Source organism: Falco naumanni, chromosome 7, assembly GCF_017639655.2.
Source record: "Falco naumanni isolate bFalNau1 chromosome 7, bFalNau1.pat, whole genome shotgun sequence".
In the NCBI taxonomy this organism is placed as follows: Eukaryota; Metazoa; Chordata; class Aves; order Falconiformes; family Falconidae; genus Falco; species Falco naumanni.
In genome coordinates this window covers 14,496,862-14,522,070 of record NC_054060.1, presented here as the reverse complement: position 1 = coordinate 14,522,070, position 25,209 = coordinate 14,496,862, and the positions used below count along the sequence as shown (strand labels likewise).

At 39.6% G+C, this 25,209-nt stretch overlaps 1 protein-coding gene across 4 annotated transcripts; it reads right to left on the bottom strand.

Annotated features, from left to right (window-relative positions):
* Window positions 1-67: 67 nt before the first annotated feature.
* USP8 (ubiquitin specific peptidase 8) lies at window positions 68-22,289 on the bottom strand. Of its 4 annotated transcripts, XM_040600962.1 has the most exons (20): window positions 22,138-22,289; window positions 16,911-17,081; window positions 16,100-16,244; window positions 15,531-15,616; window positions 12,761-12,902; window positions 12,089-12,146; window positions 11,202-11,361; window positions 10,748-10,910; window positions 9,412-9,556; window positions 9,004-9,224; window positions 7,274-7,870; window positions 5,892-5,981; window positions 5,200-5,274; window positions 4,523-4,785; window positions 3,683-3,895; window positions 2,992-3,202; window positions 2,419-2,655; window positions 1,743-1,885; window positions 1,245-1,377; window positions 68-1,018 (listed from the first exon to the last, which is right to left on the bottom strand). In XM_040600962.1, the coding sequence occupies exons 2-20, from the start codon at window positions 17,012-17,014 to the stop codon at window positions 833-835; spliced, it is 3,372 nt and encodes a 1,123-aa protein (XP_040456896.1). In that variant the 5' UTR covers window positions 17,015-17,081; window positions 22,138-22,289; the 3' UTR covers window positions 68-832. The 4 variants fall into 4 exon arrangements, with proteins under 4 accessions (XP_040456896.1, XP_040456894.1, XP_040456895.1 ...); XM_040600960.1 differs by lacking the exon at window positions 22,138-22,289 and having other exon boundaries at window positions 11,202-11,346; XM_040600961.1 differs by lacking the exon at window positions 22,138-22,289 and having other exon boundaries at window positions 11,202-11,343.
* Between the last annotated feature and the right edge of the window lie 2,920 nt (window positions 22,290-25,209).

Genomic DNA, 25,209 nt, shown 5'->3' with positions numbered 1-25,209 from the left:
GACTGTCATTACACAGAGCCCTGACCATTACACAACTAGCTGAGAATGAAAACACCGAACCCATACATACATTTAACAGGATATATTTTTAAATCATTTCTTCATTAAGGTTTTCAATGCATGTGTACATGAAAATTTATATTAAAAAATTAAAAAGGAAAATCTTGTTTGTTTAGAATAACTCTGAAGTGCACAAATATTGACAAAAGCTAACAGAAAAAAAAATACAGCTCTGCTTTTTTAAGTAGTGTTGCAATTACTTAGAGCTGGCAAATAAACGCAATCCTCTGAGTTTTAGAGATTCTCACAAAAAGGACAACATTATTATATACATAGTTCTGATGTGCAAGTATGCAATCAATATGTACACTTACATTCCTAACTGTTTACATCATTCTAGAGTATTCACAGTAGAATCAAGCTTAAGGTTAGAAATGTGAAAAGGCCATAACAGTGAAAGAAAAAAAATAAAAACCAAGATATGCCTTGGGGATTTTAAGACATTTTAAACTACTTGTTAATAGATTTCAGATGACTAAGCTAGAATTTAATTTTGGAGCAGACTAAAAATATAGTTGCTTTTTAAATAAATGGTAATGCAAGTATACTTTTTAAATGGTTTCACAGATGGCAGTATTACCACAAGCATTATTAATCAGTCTTTTGATTTTTAAGCACTAGTACTGACCAGAAAGAGCCTGCTTGCAGAAAAGCTGCTGTAACCATCCCCATATGTGAGGCTATGGTTGTCATCATTTTGCATATTTATATGCATTCCCATACCTACTTTGCTCTTATAAAAAGAAAACCAGTTTTCTTAACCCTCATTACTTTATGTGGCCATATCCACTGCTCGCTGTTCATAGGAAGTGTAAAAGAGAATATATGCAGCTGAGGATTTCACAGACGATGCTGAGATCTCAGACACTTCATGGTCATCAAACTTAAACCAGCGTTGTTTTGAAGCATTTTTGCAATAGGCTGTATAGTGCCCACCATCCAACCCGCCATAATGATTCTGTAAACATAATAAGAAAAAAGCAATTATGGCCTTGAAAGCTGCCATTTTTCCCCTGGTTAGGGAAATAAACTAGAATGGGAGACTTTTTACTAAATACCAATCATTCTTTTTAGAATACAACTTAATCTGCAACCAGGCAGGCAGCCTGGAAACCCAGATGAATCGCACAGGCTAACCCGAGCCTTGGCATAAAGAGCAGCTGAAAAGGGACACTGTTACTTACTGATACTGAAAATAGATTGTATCTCTTCAAGTTATTCTTTGGACCAATAACATACTGTGAGAGGTCGAGGGTTTCCAATGGGAAATCTACAGAGGTTTGAAGCTTTTGCTTCCATCTTCCATCATAGGAAAATCTAGAGAGTTGAAAAGCATCATTAAGTTACAGGTTGCTCAGAAGCTATTTAAGGATATCAGGCAATATTCTTAACTCAAATACTATTTGTTTTCCCTGTTTTTAACCAGGACATGATCTCAATTTGGCCCCTGTTTTGTTAATGTTTGCACATGTATTTCTTAGCACAAATGAAAAGAGATTACTTGTCGAAGTGCTATATGAACTACAGCCTAATAAAAGAGGCATCAGATGAAAATAAAATTCTTGCACCCAGAACTTTCTCTAATTAATTAAAAAAATGGTTAGCTATTGCACTGGAACAATCAAGCTCCATCAAAGCCTGGTCACTTCATACCCATTTTCACTAATCACCATTTCTCTTACCTTTTCAAGTGCACAAGAAGAACAGGTGGTAATTTCCAAATTTCTATTTTTTTCAAAGAATCTCTTCGAGTTTTGCAATGGCTACAGTAAAACCTATTGTTATCAGTGAGCTTTTCCTCTTTGGAGAACAATCTAAGGCATTCCTAAAACAAAATACAAACACAGATTGGGAAGAGGAGGTGTTTACCAAAGCATAGCAAAAATATTTCCCATTTTCTTTTTAACCCACACCAATTATCTGCATGCTATGTTTCACAAAAATGAGGACAAGTGAGTTAAATCCATGTGTGGAAGTACATTTTACTGCATATATTAATTAGTTGCAAGTCCTTCAAAATACATCTACAGTATTTTGTTTAAAACCACGAAGTATATATACTATGACCAACAAAAGCAAATACTATGCATGTCTTCTCTGCTACTGCAGCTTCATTACTTCCATCCTGCTTGTATTTTAAAAACCTTTAAGGAACTACTTATATTCTTTCAAACTTCAAAAAAAGAATTTCAGAAAAAATAATGAATACTCAGAACTGTTCACGTTTCAGGTTAGTGTAAATTAAGCTGGAATATTCCTCAACCCCTTCAACAAGAGGCTGAGCAGAACCAACATCATAATGAAGTCACGGAGAAATGTTTTTATTGCAAGAACTGTTTCTCTCTAGTTCCACCATACCTGCAGCGTACATTTACTAGTGGATGCAAGTGGTAACGACAAATACATGAAAGCCTCAAAGGTTCGGGACTTCTTGTGACATGTAAGACACTGCACTGTAGATTTGAACTGGCCTTGAAAGAGTGCCACAATAATGGATTCATTGAGCTGTTTGTGTTTGTGCCAGGCTAGTTCTGCTGCTTTGAAGTCATCCAGGTGATCATTGTTTTCTTCCTTGTATCTTTTCCTGTTGTCAGCCTGGGTAACAGAAATTTAAATATTATAGCCATATATTAACAGATATAAAAACAGGAAGTCTCATCTATAGGCAAGCATACTATTGAGTATCTGCAAAAATACTTAAATGCATCACTGTAGCCATCCATTTCTTACCTAGTTAGGCTTCTTCCATTACTCCTTTCAGTACCTTACACTGTTTGCAACTAAATTCCTACTTTAATTCTGAGTATTTGTATTTCCTTCTATACAAGGTTCCAGTAACAATCTTCTGATGAAATAAGAGGGTCTTTTAAAAATCTGCTTCTCTTTATCATCTGACAGATGTATCATTTGTTACAAATGTGTATTGCTTACTTTATTTAGGTCTTCATGCAAGCCATCCATTAGAAAGAGAAGTAATTCTTGGGAGTCCTGTTGGCTATATCCTGCAAATTGGTCATTAATCTTCCCAATTGTAATTTTAAAGTCTTTTGGACTGATATATTTATACTGTCCTGTCCATAAAGCTTTCATTATTACACCAAACTCTTCAGCCACTTCACCTTTATGCCCCAGGAAATTTGACCTATACAATTAAACAGACAAAAAAAAAAAAAGTAGTGAGCCTTTCAAATAACTTTTTAAAAAAAATATTATTGATATTAATTCAAGACATTATCCCAATTTCAAAGTAATTTCTTTAGACCAAGAAAAAAATTTTGTCTACTCTGGCACTGTAATTTGGTTCCCTATTCAAGACTGGGCTGATAGAAGGTGCAGCCCTTCCCAGCTTTTTTGTAAACTGCTATTTAAATACTCTGTTTGCTTTTAGGAGACATATTGATGAATGTGGTAAGCACAATTTCATTAACACTGTCCAGCAAAACCTATTTTGTCACATATTAATTTTGAAAATGTCAAGACACTTACAAGTTAGCATTTGTCTCCTACTTAACCACCACTCCCTTAACCCCGCTAAGTGATATTTTTTTTATTTAACAATTGTAAAGGCAGGGGGGTTTCCCCTTCAATTACAAATTGAAGGATGAGAATAAGAGATTGTTACCTGTTAATATCATCTTGATACAAGTTTCTGTTGAAATAATCCGCCAGGTGAGGTGCATTGCACAGACACTGTAATATGGAATTCATATAGCAAGTGTTCCCTAGATTACGAAGTCCTGTAAGAGCTGGTCCCGATCCCCCAAACACAGGATTAAGATTCCGAATTTGTGATGCAGAGAGTCTTGAAATTTCTGCTTTAGTGTAACAGATTGGCCTGTGAGCAAGAAATTATTTATTAGGAGTCTCACACCTGACAAGGCTGTGCACATGAGCCAACAGAACCACCCTCCTTCACAGGGAGTGAAATATCCCCACACAAGATGTCACAAAAATGCCATCATTTAAGGTATTCAAAACTAATAATGGAATAGCGATAAATCCATATACGCTGGCCTATAATGAGGTTGTTAATAGGCTCCATCAGCTGTTTTTGTTAGCTTTTTTTTTTGGCAGGAGGTGGGTGGGTAGGGTATTTTTTTTAATTCACAGGTAAAGAATTAGCTGTTGATTTAACCCAGTTTAAAAACTGAAAACTCTGCCTTTCACAAGCTGCCAGAAGACTGTGAATATGTTTAATATGTGAACACAAATACCACAACTTAAAAAGCAACTATTGTCCAATTACACCATGACTTCTGAAATTCATGTTAGTACATAACAATTACATGAATTCTCAAAAGATAATTGCCCTATAACTTTTAGCAAAGAAATTTAAGTCTATCACCCTTGCATCTTTTCAAACCTACTTAGAAAGTATTAAAGAATTCTAGTTGGTTAAACACAAGGGAAGTTGTATACGCTATCATATTGCATGAGTTGTGGTATAACCTATTGGACGTACTTATTGTCACGATTGATTGTAGGAGTTACAGAAATTCTTTTCTTCTCTTCCTCCTGAATGGCTTGGGTTATATCTGGGGAAGAGTAGGAGCGCTTCAGTTTGGAGTGTTCTCTTTCTCGTTCAACAGTCACCTGTGGCTTGGGTTTATGGGTTGGAGGGGTTGATGGAGGAGTGGATGAAGGAGCCATTTCTGGTGGATACATATGAACAGTATTTGTTGGCGAGTGATAGTAACGAAAGGTTCCAGTGATTGGATCCAGAAACTTGGGGAAAAGAAACAAATTGTTTCAAAAGACAAGTAAAAATCCATCATTAACTTAACTATTTTTAAACTACTGTAAGAACAATGCATGAATTTCTCAAACATTAAGATGTTGTGACTGGCCTCAGTACTCAATGGATTAAATTTACTGGAAGACACCACTTTACCAAAATGAGAATTAAACAGCAACTGCTTAGAGTACTGTAAACAGCAGATGAGCTCTCCCAGTTAATTAAAAATAACATTAAAATTCAGGAAACAACCATGTGGAATTTGAAGGGGAAAAACTAATAATTAGAAAAGATATTTAAAAAAAAAAAATCAAACAAGGTCTAACTTAGAAATAAGCCACAACTGAAATGTGTTATGGAACTGCACAAGGCAACTGGACTGTAACATCAGAACAGAAATTTACCTTTGCCCAGCCTGCAGGCAGTCCTGGTATTATCCTTCCCATTTCTTCACTTCGTGCTCTTATTAACGGCTCCCGCTAAGAGTAATAAACAAACAGAAACGTAAGGTATGTACGATTGGGCAGAGCAGCAAGCTGCCTGTCACTTCCCTATATAGTTACACGATTCAATGCAGAACAGTTCAATAAGAACTCATCGATTACTGCTGGAAATACAATTTATTGTAATGGTAATACAGTACTACTATTGTCTATCACACAATCTTAACAAAACCCGTTTGTTGACATGCTCCAGATAAAAAGGACAATTAAATCTCACAGAAGTCTGAATACTCATTTTCTTCCCTAAAGAAGCTAGTTTATTAGGAATACAGCCTTCTGTCGAACACATAAGGGTGATCCTTTCTCCCTTTCAAAGCAGTACATGGAGGAGTACGCATGAGATGATGAGCAAGTGTGGAACGCTTGTTAATGCCATCAGAAACATATGAGGACTTCTAATGAAAGCTTCAAATATTTTTTTCAGATGAATACGACAAATGAAAAAAAGCAAACAAACAGCTGTAAACATGGCAGAGTCTTTTCTTAAGATCATGCCTTCAAAAATTGAAATGAGATGGAATTGAGCATAATATAATAATCATATAGCATCTGCACTTGATTGGTTTTCGCTACATACAACACATTGTATTTACTTTAAGTCTTTCAGTATCCTGTTCAGAATCCTCTCTAAGGGGTCCTGGCTTTTGAGCTCCACTGTCTGGTTGTCCTTTAACCCCAGTTTGCTGTAAAAGATTTTGAGAGAAGGCTTTCAATTTTCACCTGGAATGTTAGTAAAGAATGCTGATAAAGCAAAATAGGGAAAGAGCAGTTATATTTTCTTTTTTAGTTGTTAAATGCACGTGCCACAGAAGTGGTTACAATCATTTTTATTCTTCCTAGGCTATACTATAGGTAATTTACTGGAATAGCCTTTGTAGCTGAATGTTTTGTTACGTAAGACAGTCTGTTATGTGGTTTCAAGAGCTAAGAAATAAAGTGCAGAAGTTCCACCTACACTACTTTCCCCCGCTAAAAGCTGTGGGCCTCACAATTTGTTTTTAAATGAAAGATTTGTTCCCCTTTTATTCTTCACTGTGACAAAGCCTCTCCACAAAAAAGGCAAACTGCGAAGCCAACATTATGAATTTATTTTATCATAGGCAGTAATTTTAGGATTATGTGAAGCTGCTCTGTCAGTCAAAAGCTCACAAATGACTGTGCTAAGGTTGCCCAGGAAGATTTGTTTTGGCTTCCTAGTGCATTTGCATTACACAAGTATCAAAGTCTGGTCAAACAACAACTGCAATTGCAAAGGAAAAGAAAAATATCATAATGCAACTTCTTGAGAAATGGTTTTAAAGCCATCTGTTCCATCATTAACTCAGCTTCACAAATGGCTCCTGTTTCATGATCAGATTATTTTCACGCTCTCAGAAACTTTGGAATTTTTTTCAGGAACCTGATGACAGAAGGAACTGTGACCTCAAAAAAAAGTTAGAACTGGACTGTTCTCAGAAAAATACTAGATTAGGGTACTGCTTTGCTTCCTAAGCCAGTCAACAAAATCCTGTTATATCAACATGTATGCAGCTGGGGGCACTAACAACTTCATTACAATAATACAATTCTGTCCCTGGCATGTGTTACAACAACATAATATACAGTACTGGGTTGGTACACTGGGCTGGTACGAGAGATTAAATGCTGCCATGCTTCTGGTTTTGAAACAGGATTGCAGCCTATGAACCATCTCTGCTAGCTCCATGTCAGTGGCAAGTTTTATTATCCTGTGGGGATTCCATGCTGCCCACCTACAAGCAAGAACTGAGGTTGTCTTACAAAATAAAACCCTAAAAACAATAAACCAAACCACAAAACTGTTCGTGTCCTGGTTTAAACTTTCCCCTTGTATTTATGTGAAAATGGCCTAAATAAAAATCCAATGATGCATTTTAAATTTCTAGATTGATACTAGAGTACACACTCACGAATCATCCTTAGTAATTTTAGCAATGATTTTCTCTTTTTCACTAACCTTGCCTGAAACAGTCACAAAGGGCTGAGATGTATCACCCAGTACCCGTCTCTGCATTTCTGGCGTTCGAGTTCCCTTTTCTCTTTCTTCAAGAGATATTTTGTCAATCTCAATCCTTTTTGCACCCACATTTTCTAGTTCATTTTTATTTTGCTTTTTTGTTTCTATTGCTTCTTTGCGTGCTCTTTCTTGTTCCTTTTCCTCCTGTTCTCTTTTTATTTGTTCATCCCTCTCCTCCTGTTCTCTGTCCTCTTTGGATTGCTGTAGCTTTTCTTTGCGTTCTTTTTCTTTCTGTTCTTCTTTTGCTTTTTGTTCTTGTTCTTCTTTATCTCGCTTGAGTTTCTCTCTCTGTTCTTCCTGTTGCTTATCGCGAAGTTGTTTTTCCCGTCTGTTTTTCTCTAACAGAGCAGCAGTTTCTGCATGTACACGACTTTTTTCTTCTTCTGTCAGAATGCTTTTTGCATCACGTAATGGCTTTGTGGATCGGTCTGGAACTATTTGTCCATTTTCAACAGGCTGGCTGTCACTGACTGTACCTTGAGATTTTGGTCTGTTGTCATCAGGGATTTTTAGTGAAGGCTTTTTAGTACGATCAACCTGTAACACAAAGTGTAGAACAACAATTCACTACAGCTATTACTGCTCTGTTAGCTACACTTTTTTCAAGTGATATTTATAAGATAACTGATATAAAGTTGACATCTGCCAGAGACAGTTAATCTTCAGTTTCATTAAATCTAGTAATTCAAATTGCCTGTTAGTAAAATTAAGTCTTCACTTAACTTCCAGATGCGAGATAAGAATCAACAAGCCCTACAAACCATAAAGACAGCATTAAGCACTGATTACTACAACTATTTTATCTTCCAAGTTTTCAAAGGTGAACATTTTGGGGCAATCAGGCAGCCTAATTTGGGTTTGGCTCTTTCAGTCATGTGACAGAGCATGTGATAAAGGCAGATGTGCTTGATGTGAAGAGGTATTTAAGAATGGCTTATGCTCAGACCTAGGAGAGCAAGCTGGTTTTGATACTGAAGTGGAAGTTCTGAAGAAATAAAAGCTTGTCTGGTTCAGGGAAGAAGAGAAATAAGGCCTTTAGGTTTTGGGGTCCCTTGGCTGAAATCCAGATTAAAGGCAGTATCTAGAAAGGTGAGAGCCAAGAGCTGGACTTTAGCTTTGTCTCCTAAGAAAAATGTTATTTTAGTGCAAGGGCTCTACAAGTGTCTCATGTAGACATAAACTTTAAATGGCACAAGTTTTATCCCCATGAAAAGAAGAAACAAATCCCCATACCTTCACTACCGGGCCAAGAGTGACAAGCCACCTACATGTGGTTATTTAAAGAAGATACAGTCACTGGAAAGCAGACCTTTGGAAAAGCCAAGGTAAGCCATGGCCTAACTGCCTTCCCTGTATTTCATCACATAAGTTTTGAGTAGAAAAGTTTGCTTATAGACTTTATGAATTAATGATCAATTGCCTATCTTCAGTTTCTCAGGTGGTCATATCAACACATTCATTTAAAGCTCTGCAATTATGCAAAGTATATTCAGTTTCATAAAGTTCTGTAGATTAGTTACTACGGCTTCACAAACCACCAATAGTCTCTGCATCAATCTACTTGTATACAAGGCTTAAACAAGTATTGAGCATGTTTCCTTATGGCTTCTGCATGTGGTGGGTCTCTAATAGATTAACCATATACTAACTCTGAAAAAAATACAGCTTACCTCAGGGATACTTCTTGTAACTGATACTGGATTAACTACAGGTGAACTGTCAGATTTTGCAACAGCAGCATCCTGTGCGTTCGGTCTGCTAAGTGATTTTAGTCTCTCTTCCAAATTATCTCCCGTTCCTTCATTTTCAGTTACTTCTGTTGGAGGTGACTTTATAGCAACAACAGGTGGAACAGGAGCTGGCTCCTCCAGTGATGGATACGTAAAATCCACTTTAGGAGCAGGGAAAGGAGGGAAGCATGAGAGAGCTCTTAAAGACACAAAAGTAAAATAACCCACATTCCACCCCAAAATTTAGATTTACCCAGGCTATCACAAACATATTTGAATGAATTAAAGATACGTCCAGTAATTATAAACGGTTGTGGGGAGGGTATGTGTGTCATTCTTTATACTTACAAGAAACAGTCACTGCTTCACTCCTGCTATGCTGGGGTGGAGTTACTTTAGCATTTGTTGTGTATTGGGGAAAACAAAGGAGCCAGTTTTCATAACCTCCTTCTAGAATTAAAGGTTCATTCTGCAATATAGTTTTGCTTTCCCACTATAAAAAAAAAGTTTGAAATTAAGTAATTTAAAAATAGAAAAGAAACTTTTACATCTTAAGTGTTGTTGAAATTTCTTTGTCTAGTCATTACAATGAGACAGGTTATTTTTGAAATTTTTAAGTAAGAATTAAACAGGCTGCAAAACCCCTTTGGGGAACAGGGATCCTCTTTGTATTTAGAATGCCCAACACAGGTTCCTGGCTCTACCTACAACAGGGTCTGAATTATTTCCAGTACAGAAAGAACCACTTTCTACTACTTCCAAGTAACAATCCTCCATGCGGAAAAATATTTTTATTACAATACTTGCTTCAGTTTCTTATCTGATAACTTTGCTCGGTGATTAGGGGCATTTGCTTTAGAATACACAATGTTAACTTTCTGAAAAACCCATGAGTTTTCAGGCTCCAGACTGCCCTCCTCCTGAGGTCCTCACTATTTGATTATGAACAAGGCACAGAGGCTCAGAGAATATTCTGTAAAGCAATAAACGGGGAGATCTGCCTGAATTATCTCTGAACCCCAGTCTTGAATGTTTAGGTAACAGAAAGATGTGTAGTCTTTCACAAGAGCCACTTACATAAAAAGCAGGGACAACACAACCATAGCACGAGTTCTGACTTGAAAATGTTGAGTATCTGCTTATCACTGAGTCTACAAGCTCCCTGCACTGATGAAGCTCAAATTTAAATCTACGTTTCTCTAAAAGTTACATTCAATAATGCAGAAAAGTTAACCACACTCAAAATACTTCTGCCATCTCCTTCGCTGAAACGCCTCCGTTCTTGGAAGTGCTTGACTGACAGGACTGCAAAGAAGTTGGTTCCCTTCAGCCTGTACATGGCAAGTGGCCAGCCAGTTCCCTTGAATAAGGAATTACAGTTGCTAATACAGGAAAGAGGGTGACAATGTTTCTGGCAAACAGTACTAAGTACGTTCCCCAATAACTCTGTCAGCCAAGAACTCTTAAGTTTATGAGCTAGCTGTTGAGGAGGGGAGTCATTCTGCTGTTCACCTATTTTATAAATTACACTGTTCTCTAGTACAGCACAAGCGTGGGAACGTGAATGCTATCAAGACAATCAGTCTCTGAAAACTGAACCAAGCTGTTTGCCTGAAGTGTTATTAGGCCTTCCACATACTTTGTAGTTATAGGTTCTTTAAGTCAAAATATGAAACTTGCCAACCTTAAAAAGCGCATCTTTCAGGCTCTGAAGGGTTGTTCCTAGCTTTAAGTCTTCAGCAGAACTAAACCAGTCTAGCAGTATAACATAATCAAAGTGTCCTCTCCTCTTCCATGGATCTCTAGAATCCTCTGGGAGTCTAGCTTCAATCCAATTAGCAGTAACTCTGAAACATATTAACATGCATTTAAAGACAAATGTACAAGTCACGCCTTGTCCAACAGTATATAATCCATATATTTATGTGTTTGGATAAAATAAATGTGCTCTGGCTTGAGGTCAGTACCTGCAAGAACAGAGCTCTCCAGATACATCTCACCTACTGGTATATATCGAGGACTCCAAAACTATGTGTACAAGCTTTAAAAGCGTGTACATTTTTCCAGTCGTTTTACAAAATTATAAAATATTTCACTATTATTTAATATATTTAGTATTTATATTTAGTATTTCATACCCAGGACTGATAGCTTCCTCTGGGACACTGATAGATCTTGGAATACAGGATTCCTGGTAATCCTTCAATCTTCGAGCATCCATTATAATCAATTCAATATTTTTGTCCGACATCATTGCAAACAGTTTCTCAGCTGTGACTGCTCCTTGAAATAGAGAAGCTATTAGATGTAAAAAACTACATTATGAATGGAGATGTAGCTATGATCACACCTGACTGGTGCAATAAGGACTGCAAACAGATGAAACAGAACAGAAAAGTCCCACAAAATCTGTAGAGGTGAGACACTACAAAATAAATATATTGGACCTTTTGCTCCCACTACTGTAGTGATTAGCACCTGATCTGCTGAATTAAACAATACTGAATTTATCACTTCAGTGATAGACTAGTTTGACTTTCTGTGGCCTCATATAAATCAAGCTATATAGGCAAACATTTGTAAACTACACTCTGCAGATGTTCTTCAGTTAAGAACTCTAGAGAACATTTTCACATATTTATTACAGGAACAAAAACCAGAAGTTTGGGAGGGGGAAAATTTCTAACTTAACTGAGAAAGCCAACACATTTCAGCCTTGCCTAGATTTTTTCTTATCAGCTGAGGAGACCTTTTTCTTTCCAATTTGGTCACTTTAGAGCTAGTTCAGCTTTAGTTGTTAAACTGCTGAAAAACTAAGTCCAGCTTTCTAAGTTCAAGAGAAGTGATGAAGGCTGCAATGCAGAGCTTAATTACTAAGCTGCTGTTACTGAAATGCAGGATACTAGAATTTCATCAAAATACTCTGATGGTGAAATAACTCCTTAAAAGAATTGCAGTTGCTTAGGTGATAGGTACATAGTCATAAAGACCTTCTTCACATCTGTGTGAACGTTTCATCTCTTACCACTAAGACTGTTGGACTGATCCTTTCTTTCCAGTGAATGCTTCCTCTCACCATTAATCTGTGTTGTAAGGAGGAAAAAAATTAAGTTTAATATCTAATACTCAGAACCAAGGTGGCCTACAGACATTGACTCTCACAGAGCTCGAAGGAAACTGGTCAAGCTGTAAGCCACAGGAAGAAATCTAGAAAAAGGAAGCTTCTTCTAAAGATGTGCTGACAAAAGGTACTAAAAAAAGATACCAAGGTTGATGCCCTACCTAGACAAAAAACAGTTAAAAAGGCAATATAACCCTGGGCAGCACCATCTGCTAGATGAAATTCATAAAGTATTTGCAGAGAAATGAGTTTGTTTCTACACTATTGCTGTAAAGTCAGCTCTCTCTTAAAGAGGAGACATGTTATCCATAACATCAGTTTATTAGCGTTACCTTGGGTTTCTTAACTAGCAGTTCTATCATAAAATAGAATTTGACTTTACAAAAAACCCTAGCCTATGTTATGCAAGACTTGGAGGTTGGTAGGAATCAACGAATGTCAAAAAAGGCTTATGGGAGCTAGTTTAAAAAAACCTCCCTGATTCTGAACTGGAAATAACTACCAGCAGAGATTGAATGCTAGATTAAAACTATAAATTTAGACTGAATGAGAGAGTTCGTAAACATCTTCAGTTACCCTTTGGCTTTTTCCTTTGGAATCCACAGCACTTTCTGAGTTTTTAGCTGAACTCCTTCCATCATCTTTTGGTTCTTGCTTCTTCTGCAGCTCTTGTCTGTCCCTCTCTTCAAGTTTTTTCCGAACTTCAGCTTCCTCATATCTATTGTGGAGGGGAAAAAAAGAAGGCATGCTTTTTTCCCCCCAATATTGCGTTATTAGCTAGCCTTGGATAATTAACATCAGAATCATCAAGTCTTCAGGAGGGGGAAAAAAAAAAGTATTTAAAGTTAAAAAAAAAAATTAAAGTACTGTCTATTTCTGTATTTCCAAACAACCCCATTTTCCTCCCTGACAGCATGATATTATTTCTCCCACTCTTGGCTTGGTCTTCTCATTCTTAAATCCTGTTTTGGGTCCTATTTCATAGCTCGTAAGGTTATGCTTAAGCCACTCTAAGCCACTGCTCTTAAGGCTAACTAATGTATTTTGTTTTCCTCTAAACATGGGGTCACTAAATGTAATAGGTTTTTCACTTCATAAAGAGTAAGTATTAGTGACTGACAGGTAAACTTCAATATGTTATAACAATCATCTCAGGTATTTTATTTGGGTTTGCAACAGAGCTAACAATAAATTTGGAGTAAGTTGGCCCCATTATCTAAATTTCCTTTTTCTGAGAAGTTGGATCAGAACTACTTACATGGTAGCAGTCACCGTCAGAATGTAAGTTGACTTTATAACACTGCTACCTCACCCGTGTCTCTGCTGTTTGTTTCAAACACTGGGGCTACAGTGAAGACAATGCAAGAACCACGTATACTCTAGAGTTTTGGTGGACCTAGGTCTTACATACAGTTGTCCTTTTAATAAAGCCTTAAGACTTTAAAATTAACCTCCCAGCCTTTTGCCATTGTAAGGACAATCACTATATTGTAAACCAGCGACCTCTAAAATACAGCTTTTAGATCACCAACTGCAGGTCTGTACTGTCACATCACTGTTAAACAGCATTCGCTTATATTTAATTTAACTGAGAAGCTTAAGGGTTACTAGTGATCCATAAAACAAAAAAAGAGTAATATTTTGAACTAACAATTCTGATGACTGAACGACACAGTGAAACATGAACTGAACATGAAACACTGAACTGTATTAGTAATTGCTCGTTTTAATCAGATGTTGCCTAATCAGGATTAAAATTACAATGACAATACAGCTGTATTTCGTATCAGAAGTACTGTGTTAATAAATGAGATCATTAAATCAAATTATGCTTCCATATCTACTCCACTAATTGGCCACTAATAGGAAGCAAACAGTCTTCTGGATTTGGCAAAGGCATCGTAAGTTAGAACAGAGCATTTTTTTCTTACTTGGAGTTAATGGTACTAAAGCATATTTCAGATTTTAGTTTCGTTCAATCAGTATGGAATATCTACCCATCAATTTCCCATTTATGCCTTTGAAGCACAGAGTAGGTCATTGATGTAGGTATTCCTGCTCCTAACGAAATGATGTTTCAGCTCCACTTCTAGTTAACAATTAACATTCAAACTATTTGCTGGCCTACTGCCTGGAGAAGAAATTGTGCAAATAATTTCCCTGAAACCACTTCTGTAGTTACACAGGAGTCATATTTCATTTGTATTCCCATTAAATATATATACATTTGCCCAGAGTAGTTGAAAGTTACTAATTGTGTCAACTTTCAAAACACTATTCCTTTCATAAAACCCCACAAGTTACTAAACAATAAGTCTCTAAATAAATGTGGTTTTCTGTAATTCTATCAGTGTTTACTCCTACAGTGAATTCGTAGCTCTGTTGAATTTTCGGACTCCTAAAGACTGTTTCCTGCACAGTATCATGAGACCTCTTTGGAAAGGCTCTTTTCATATACATGTAACTACACTCTTATTTCCATGTTCACCTAAACTGACTTTATGGATTAAGCACTTCCAAGGGTATAGAATATACTTTCACAACAATTGGGGATGGGTGGGAAGGGAAATGTCCCTAGCTGAAGGGAAAGAGTTGCAAGGCTGAAAAAGGAGTGAGACAGTTGCTAAAAATGGGAAATAAGATAGGGCTGGACAGAAGACATACTGCACTAAGTATCACCTAAAGATAGATTCTACCTTACAACTTCTTAACGACACAATTTTGTGGGTTATGGCACAAAGACACATAACTTGACAGTTGTAAATGAGCTACCTAAAAGCCTGTGAGCATCAGCTCAGTTACATGCTGGCAAAACTGTACATTTCTAGATATGTATCTGCAAACGGCAGAGGTAGATAAAAGGTGTAGCAGCTAGACAAAGAATCAAAAAATGTGTTTTGTTAGTGTAAACTAAACCCACACTAGGACTTTTTAACATACGTAAATATTAGGGATGTTCATTAGTATATTTGGTTTCAGATGATCTTATGATGAAAAGGGCAAGGAGGAAATGTCTCTTGATCATCTCTAGCATATATATAGTTTATATCTTGTGGTTTCTTTTTATTAGTCATAAAACAAAAATAGGCGACAACATCAACAAATCACAGTTATCAAGAACTAGGAGACAATGTACACAGTGGGGCAAGTTATTGGCATATGTGATGATGAAAATTATCTCTAATAATAGACTTTTGTGGATAAACAATTTAAACTCTCAAGAGTTTCAGGTATCTATGGTCTACTCAAGTGTTATCCCTTACTACTAACTAGCACAAAAACCTGCAATTGCACATGTACAGGCTTCAGGTATAACAGACAATATCTATTAACTGTAACCACATACCTGAGTTTAAGGCTGTCTGACAGTCTTTCAGCTTCTTCAATAGCTTTCTTTAGATTTGTAGGTCCAAGAATTGAATGAAAATAATCCTAAAATTACAAGCATCACCCCACATATTAACAGTACAGCTTCATAATGCCTACTTTTGTGCAGATCAAGAGCTGCTAACTTAGAAAGAATTGGTATTATAACGATATTAATGCCAACAAAAGGAACTGTTTTGAATCAAGTATTTTCCTCTCAAACATGAGTTTGTAAGTAAAATTGTTCTATAGCACTAGTAAATTAAGGCTAGGCAAGGTACAAAAAGTCTGAATGGGAAAGATGACAGGAATACTTTTCCGTGAAAAGACATTCACAGATCTGACAATGTATATACCTTACATGTATTAAAAATAAACTGTAAAAGCAATTAACAATAGAATTATCAAAAACAGGGAGGAAAAAATATCACCACAAGTGAGACAGTTTAGTTAACACCAGTGTAATCCTTTCCATGTGCATTAGTGTAATTCTCTGTACTTCTAATACTTCTAACAACACAGAAAAGGTCAGTCAGAAAGCTTTTATACCTGTTGCTGCTTAAAATCAGGTCTCTTTTTAATAAAGTTATAAACAGTCACATATTTCATATATAGGATGTAAGCTTTTTCTTCATCTCGGTCCAATCTGCTTTCCTCCGCTGCCTTGAAAATCTTAAGGGCACTCTGCACATAACTGAAATCAAAGAAGAGGAGTAAAGCACACGATTGTTGACTTGTCCCCAAACACCTTTTCACTACACGATGCCATTTTACGTGTTCACAGCCTCTGCTCCCATAAATTAAGCATTGGATTTTACCATCTTGATGTAAGGCTTCCATTAAATATGAATTACAATCATGCTCCTCCAAACAAAGTTTATCTCTTTTAGTTTGTTTACTAGCCTTATTTAAAGTCTTCCGTAATTAAATAGCATAGTAAGATATGGAAAAAAGTACTTTTCCCTTCTTAAAATAACTTTCTGGTTTTGAGGAAAAACCAATTCATAGAGAGACAAAATGAAAACATTGATTGCCTAAAAGTTATAGAGGCAAAATATGTTCTATTCACACATTTGCTAAACTTCTTTAACAATTAGCATTTATGTAGCCTTTTCTTAAAGTATGCAAATTTTCACGGGCATCATGCTCTGTCCGTCATGTTTTGGCAGTGTATCTGGCTACCTTCTGTAGGCAGTGAGACATTCCATGTGACAGCTGAGAGGCAAGACTACCAAAGATTTTAAATTTAACAGAAATAATTAAGGAAATTTAGATCCACAACACAGTTGTTCTGGAACCTGCTCAGGAGAGTAGCACTAATGCTTCTAAAATTAATCCAAAAATCAATTAAAATATATACCTCTTTGTACTGGTCTTTTCAGGTTTTATTTCTGTCTTCTTGTTGAGATCTTTCAACGAAGTACAGAGATATAGCTCCTTAGGTACAGATGCCACAGCAGGCATGTTAATGTTGTTACTTATGTCCCTTCTAGGATGGTCCAGCTTCTTCGAGGTCTCTGTCAACACTTTTCTGGGGGAGGAGGGGAAAAAATAAATTGGGAGAGCCCAATTAGATTCCAATGACTTTTAGTACAGTTACCTGTATGGGGTTATTGCCTAATCTATCTCACCTTTTGTGAGCTAGCACTAGGTGCAAACAGAGTGGCTGAACAGTTAAATTAATCCTCTCAAAGTGACAGAATTATTTGAAACCATTCTAGGTAATTTATCAAGAATGTTGGCAATATGTTGCTAACAGAAGAATATGTTAAGAAAAGAAATGCTGACTTAAGAATGTTCAAAATCATCATATCCAGCGAATTTATTAAACTGTAACACCAGTAAGCATGTTTTAAAAAATTAGCTGACTTCTGTGTACTCTAAAATTAGGGATGTATAATTATTTTATCACTAGCTTAGCACAAACCTCTGCAAATACATACTACACCCTTGGAAAGATGACTTCTAATGTCTTGGTAAGAGAGAAGCTGCGAAAAGGAAGGCTGCTACTGTTAAAGTTGACTTGAAACTTCTTGGACATGCTGTAAGGTCTTAAAACTCCTAGGTACCATTGTCTTTCTGCTTTCCTTCAGAAGTGCTCTCCAGGTAGCCATGAAATAGTTAAGCAGAGTTGGGCCAGAGGGGACTATTACATCATCTCATCTGACATTCTGCATAGAGCAGTCCATTAAGTCTCATAGAGATAGGCTAATTGGAAATCTTTGAATTTAATACACAGTAAGCTATTTTAGCCCTTGGAGGTGGCAGGGGAGGAACTAAGCTCCCTCTGAAGGAGTGAGACATTAAGGTGCTAGCAATACTGAAGAAATGAAGGGTAACTAATTAAAAGAAAGACACTCAAACCACCCAAACAAATTATTTTCTAGTAGTGAAAATACACGTGGCCTTTGCAAGATGAAGGCAGGGCACTTTCCACCCTTAAGATGATGATCGGCATAAGTGTGACCAAGAAACCATCAGCCAGTGACCTCAGAGTGCAGTTTCAGCAAACTGAATTGATCTGTAGCTGACTGCCACCAAATGAGGTGGTCCTGATTTCCCTCCCTCTTTCTCATGCTGGTCTGGTACTTCTCCAACCTCTTACTGAGCCAATTCAGCTTGCTGAAGAGGCAGAGAGGCTATGCAGCTTGTGCAAGGAGAGCAGTCTGCGTGTGCAGCCAAGATGGGAACGTGATCCCTTCCCAGGACACGTAGCTGTTGTACTCTTTGAAGTATCACTGCATGTACTATTGCCAGGTTGACTCTTCTCGGTCTAGGAACTGGTTATCAAATAAAGATACAAAGTTAACCCAAACCTATGATAATTCCATGTTGGCAATAAACGCAAAAATAAGATGACATATGTCTAATGATGATTCTTTGGTTTAAGGTCTGGCATGCCAAGGTCAGACGAAGCAGTATCTAGCTAGGTAACTTACTGCTTGAACGCAGATGTTGTACTTGCCAGTCTCCAATTACATAGCAACTATTCAAAGTTGATAAACTTGGAAAAATCCTTCCTTAGGAGGCCAATTTCCAGATAATTCTACAAAGTAAATATTATTAAGTCCTCAAATACTGATTTTAATACATAACATTAAAAATCTATCCCATGCCCCACTCCACTTTGTCTTCCCTATATAAAGTGCCTTGTGTTCTATTTCAATTTTCAGGGAGATATTAAAGTGCTGAAAACAGGGCAGAAAATTCAACAGAAGAACTGCATTCAGTAGAAACAAAACACAAATACTCACTTTGCCCCAAAGTAGAGGGCCTTTCAAAACTAAAAGCCTTTTTGCCTAAAACAAAGACATACTTTTTACAAGCTCAGAGAATTACAAATAAAGACTTCACTTATTAAGGTTTTAGTGTTACTTGTCTAATCCTATCTTCACAGCATGTCTTTACCTGGCTCCCCCTCCCCCCACCCCAGCCCTTGGTGCTGTAAATAGACTTTTTCTTTGAAGCTTTAAGTCCTTTCCAAATATATCTTCAATGTTTGCTCTGTTATGTAACCACTATTTTCTTAATCTTAAGTGGCAGCATTTGGTTGTGTTCTGACAGAATATTTTAACTAAATATATAGTCCAAAAAAGATATAGCATTACTGTGTCTCTATGTGCATGAAGAAAACCCACAAGATTATGTGTCAGATGACCCAGTTAATGGAAAGCAAAAGGTGCTAGTAAATTCTCAAGTGTTGCTGACACACCTTGATAGGAGCAGCTCTTCTGAAACCTCATCTACACAAATGTAGAATTAGTGGATAAATGCCAAATCTCAGTTTTGGCTCAGAATAAAAATTGGCTTTCCATGTTTTCCTGCTATAGTTGCTAAGTTATAACTGCAGGTCTTTAAATTGCCAGGTAACTTCAACATTGAACTTTTATTTCCTGATCTGAAAAAATATCTGTACCTTTTTTCAAAACATGAGAGCTACTTACCACAATATCTGATAAATGAGCTATTGCTCTTTAACCTCCCACGGCACCATAATTCATACAATATGCTGCAGTAAAATGAGTAAGAATGGATTAGGAATAACATTTTCTAAATTTTTTTAAAATCCAATTCTCAACAGCCTACTTAATGTCATAAGTTGATAGGAGATTTCAGATGCCGTTTCTAATTCATTCCTTTATACAGAATCTTAACTACAGAACTGTAACTAGCATTTTCAGTTTTACGTATCAAAAATCCCCTAATTAGATTTTAGTCAGTAGCAGCCTACAGACTGGCCACTGGTTGCCAGCTGACTGCTCAGTCTTAGCTCATAAGGACCCTTAACATTCCTTAAGTCTCTACTAAATTTAAGATGTGCTTGTACTTTGATTTTCCCTTATACTTGAATGAACGAGTTGGGTTTTTTCCCTCTTTGAGCAGGCTTTGGGAAGACTATGATTTCAGAATCCAAATCAGCCACTTCATACATAAATACAACCAGCTGACTTTGAACACAAGTTTTTGTAGATAGCCGATTCCTAACTGGCCTGGCCTCAATAGAGGTATCTAGCAAAATAAGTAGCACAAATAAAGCCATTCAGGCATGGAGACAGATCAGCTGCTGCAAGTTCTGTACAAGGTCTATATTTCTTTCCACTAGAGGAACTGCAATGAACTGTACTTTTTTATCAGAATCGCGTCCATTTTATCAGGATGAATTCTTGCTGCTCCAGGCTGTATTGACTAGATTACGCTCACTTTTGCCAAGCATTCCATTTCCCTCCATGCTTACAATCACCGTATCAATACAGTGGCAATACCGAGGCACCTATGAACCCTTCCAATTACATATGTGGACCTTTCACACATCTCTAAGGAAGAGGTATCTTCTTTCCCAGCAAGAAAACGAGAACTGGATCATAAAACCATGAATACAAGGAACCGGAGAAGCCACAATAGCCAACTCTGCTATCAGTCAACCCTGTGAGGAAGGGGAAACAACCTGTTTCAATTTTGTCAACATTTTCTCAAAAATTAAGATCAAACTCAAAACTGTGGATCTTTTCTTCCCCCAACTGAAATATTATCTCAGGCTCCTTTTCCATACTTAAGAATGCTGAAAACGAGGCCAATATCCCAAAAATATAAAGGAAGTCATGCTTAGATGTTTATAGGTATTTAAAATACATAGAATGGATAGTTTTACACTGACAGGGAAACACACCTGTTGGTAACAGGTTCTTCAACATCTAATTATTGTGCCTGTTTTACTACGGATATGAGTAAGCTTTAAGTGGTATGACCATAGCAAGAACACCACACAGAAGCAGTTATATTGCAAGCAGCACACACACAGTCTGAAATAAATTGACATGCTAAATACTGTGCATCACCGATTCAGATACGTAATAAAGTATTGTTCACTCATTTTTGTCTCTACAACTTCAGCAAATGAGGAACAGCTCTCTCACGAGCATTAAGTTCCTCAATTCTCTTGGAATTAAGTTTTACTGTACCCAAGAGTTGGTTTTGTTAGGATTATCAGTATTAATCTAGAGATACAGTATTTCAATATGACTAAACTATACAGCCTATTTGTCTCTGTGAGCCCTGTAGTTTTCTTTCAGGCTCTGGTACTGCAAACACTACAGGCCTTGGTCCTGTAACTTAATGTGTACAGGCTGATTGTAACCATTGGGGCTTCTTATAGCATGGCCATCAAGCTCACAGAGTACCAAACTTTCATCATTTTGCTGGGTACCACCGGTCATCACGGCAGTAACACATTGTGGGGCTGTGTCTGGCCATGTACTGCGCTGGAACTACCTGCACCACCTTTGCACTGTGCGAGAATCCTTTCTGACAGTCGTTTTTCCAACAGCTTAACTGATACTGATGGGGAGCAAAGGCGCTACCAAAGTCAAGCGGCTTAAAAAAAACAAAAGTTGGATTTTAGGCAGGAAGTTTGGAAGTTGTTCGATCTATGTAAGAATACACATAGCTTCGCTTCTTACGTAGATAAACCAGAACCTGCAAAGTGTATACAAACAGCGTAGGTGGCAAGAAGCCGGGGAGGTGACCGAGTCCGAGAACTCCTCCAAGTTTACACCCGGCAGGCTGACAGCCCTGCGGCGCCCGGGTGCGGGCCCGGGACCCCGCCGCCCCGCGGGAGGCCCCATGACACCGCAGCGGGCCGCCCCGCCCGCCCGGGCCGGAGGGGTGCGCTCTGCCAGGGGCCGCTCCGCGCCGCCTGCCCCGGCCGCCGCCGGGCTCCGCGGCGCCTTCCCCCGACCCCGCTCCCGCCTCGCCCCGGCCGGGCTGCGGCTGGGGGGCACTGCGGGCTGCCCAAGGTCACACCGCCGGCACCGGGCCGGAGGGTACCGGCTCCCGGCCGGGCCTGGCCCGATTGTCCCCCCGCGCAGCACGGCCCTGCCCCCCCCGCCCTCCGCAGCCGCCTGAGGGCCGCCTTCCCCCCCCTCCCCCCGCCCCAGCGCGCACGGCGGGGCCGGGCCGGGGCTCCCCTCCAAGGGCGCCCGCCCCCTCCCACCGCGGCCGGAGGAGGGCGTGAGGCGAGCCCGCCCGCCTGCAGGCCTCGCTCCCCCGGCGCCGCCTGCGGCCAGCAGGCGGGCCCGGCCCCTACTCACCGCCGCGGGGACTCGCTGCCCTCAGCCCGCCGGCCCGGGGCAGGCCCATGTCCGACTGCGGCTGCCGAGGAGACGCTACGCGGCGGCCATGGCTGCTGAGGCGGAACTCGGCGGCGTTCCTCCCTCCCTCCCGGGCCTCCGCTCCCCTCAGGGGCGGGGACTCTCGGCGGCCCTATCGGGGCCGCGGGGCCGGGCTCGGGCGGTGGGGGGACGCGGCGGGAGCCTGGCGTCCAGCCGCTGGGCTGCGGGGCGCGCCTGGGCCGGGCGGGGGTCCGGTCCCCCGCGGTACTGCCTTGGAGCCAGGGCTGAGAACGGAGAGGCAGCTCGGCTCCGATCAGCGGCACCGCGCGGGCTGCTCGGGCCAGGCCCTGGGGAGCGCTCACGGGGAGCGCGGGGCCACCCTGCGCCCGGGCGCTCCGCAGGCCGCGCCCGCCGAGCGCCGCCCGCCCCTGGGGCTGGCACGCCGCCTGCCCGGGCGCCTCGCTGCGGTGCCGGCCACTTTGTTACGGAGGCCGGGCCGGCAACAGCGGGCTTTCCGGTATGTCACGCTCGGGCCATCCAGCATTTGTATGCGGGGTTAAACTGGCCCTTCTGCCCTCCTTAGCCCCTTGTCCCTAACGGGGAGACACCTCCCCCTTAAGACAGTATCCTTGTTGGGTTTGTTTTCCTAGAGAAAGCTGCATTGACTGTGGGGACATTGGAAGTTCAGATCTCGTTTTTTGTTGATGGCTGTGTTTGCTGTGCAGCCTGTGGTGTTACTATAAGCATCACACTTCAGGGATGACAGGTACATGCTGACGTGCTGGTATAACGCTGGGATTTAAAACTCTGGGAGAAGGGAGGGGGAAGGTGGTCTGAGCCTGTTTCCAGCCAGTCAGTGAGGTAGGTCATGCCATCGAGATCTCACACAAATGGAAAGATGCTCTGGCCTGCCACAGTCCCAGTGTGTCCCCTAACTGTGCCAAGGTGGGGGATTCGATTATACTTCAACCTACTGCTCCATTTTGCTAATGGAAACGGCTCGTGAACTGGAGCAGTTTCCCTCAGACACTTTGGGAAGCAGGGAGGTCATGAAGCCAAAATGAGACAGACACCTGTCTTCATGTAGCCTTCCAAAACGGGACTGTTTCATTGCCCAGAAGGCTTAGTTGTATCACCATGCTTAGTGGTACAGTAATGTTGGTTGGTACTGGGTATTTGAAAGGCTCAACAGTACCCTCCATCTCCAATTTGCAGTGCATATAAGTGATCAGACATGCAAAAGGTTCCAGGAGAAATGAGTACAGCTCTACGCCTCCTCTATTGTGCAATCGGGTAAGTTAATACCAAAGTAAGTCAATACACTGCAACAACATTCAAATCGAACTGAGTAATATCAGTAACAGAATGCTCTTGTGCCTTTTCCAGAACTACACCATTTGTTTTAGCCAACATAGGTCATGCTAGAAAGTTACCGGATGAAAGGAGTAAGTCCACTGATGTCAAAGCTTGGGATCCAAGTGTGCAAACTAATGTTGAGCATCATACTTGCTGCTCTCCAAACTGGATTTGTAGTGTCCCTTTTATTGTTTCTCATATATGAAGAAATTGTGTTTCAAAATATTTTGGTCTTACTTGTATGGGCAAACCCCAACCATATATAGAAAAGTGTTGGGGAGGACCTGCCCATACAGTTAGCTTTAGCATATTCAAGAACTTGTTAAAACATGCCAATATGTTGATTGCATTATAGGTGGTGTTGCCTTAGGTTAAAATACATTTTCCTATCAGCACGTATGTTACTGTGTAGCAGTATTGAATAAATAATTTTAAACAGTAGAAATCAGTGTGCTTTTTAATAGAATGTATTAATTATTCAGTTAAGAAAAACTATAAATTACTATCATAAAGCAGGGTAAAATAAAGGGAAAGAGACTAGGTACTTTACAGAGATGAAATGTGTTTAGACTTGCCTACATCAGACATCAAATGCCTCTCTTTTAAATGTACTTTTGGTGAATGTGTCAAACCCCCCCAGCATTAGACATGATTATTTTAAAGATGGAAGTGATGATCATAATAATGAAAACTCATATACAGTGCTAATGGACTAAATGCTGACTGCATTCTTCACCTCTGTAAAAGATTTTCAGTAACGCAGAACGTTTTGGTTTTCCATAGAGCTGTGGCTAACGCCATGAGGCATTCCCGCCTGTTGGTGCATACCTGCCAGGACATTGTAACGTTTTCTGTATCCCCTGCTGCCGGGTAAACGAAAACCCTTAATATGGCAAGCTGAATGCTTGTTGAGAAACGCAGACAGTTATCAAAAACTGAAAAGGGACGTGATGAAGGCTGGATTTGAGGTTTCTATGCTCTGGTGACAAGCGACAACCCCGCGAGGGGGCGTCTGCTCTTGCTCTCTAGTGCCGCCTTCTGGCTGATCACTCCTAGAAATACCACTGAGTCAGCCAGGTGGCAACATGGAAAGAATTATCTGGCTTTCCAAAAAGCGTATGTAGAATTCCTCCCTAAAGCCTAACTCAGACCAAAAATACTGCAGGAACTGGAGAGAGCGCTGTCGGCCAGGGCGGTGTCAGCCCTGCCATCAGGCTCAGCCGAGGGCAGTTCTGCTGCTGCGTGTGGGAAGTGCGGTTTCCTCGCCTGAACTTCACGGGTCTATTTCGGCAGTGACTCTTGGATTCAGTTCTGGTATTTGTGATGTTTGCACTTTGGAATACGGTTTATTGTCCAAAGCTGTGTTAGCTAAGTCAAAGGCAAAAAAATCAAAGATCTGTAAACAACTTTACAAGTATTCCTCCGATTAAGAGTATCTAGTGGGTAGTATGATCTCCAAAGTAACCAAGTGGAATTTTGTGATTGATATCCTTTTTCTGAAGGATGGAGATTATGGAATCTATGCTTTATGATGGTATCAAGATCTGTGACTTGGAATAGCTTTGGGGAGAACATGAGCACGACTGTTTCACATCATTGAAACAAAAGCTGGACCATTTCAAGGGCTGGGATGTCAGGTCCACAGCCAGTTTGGGACTGAAGGCTCTCTCACAGCACAGCAAGGGCTTAGGATCA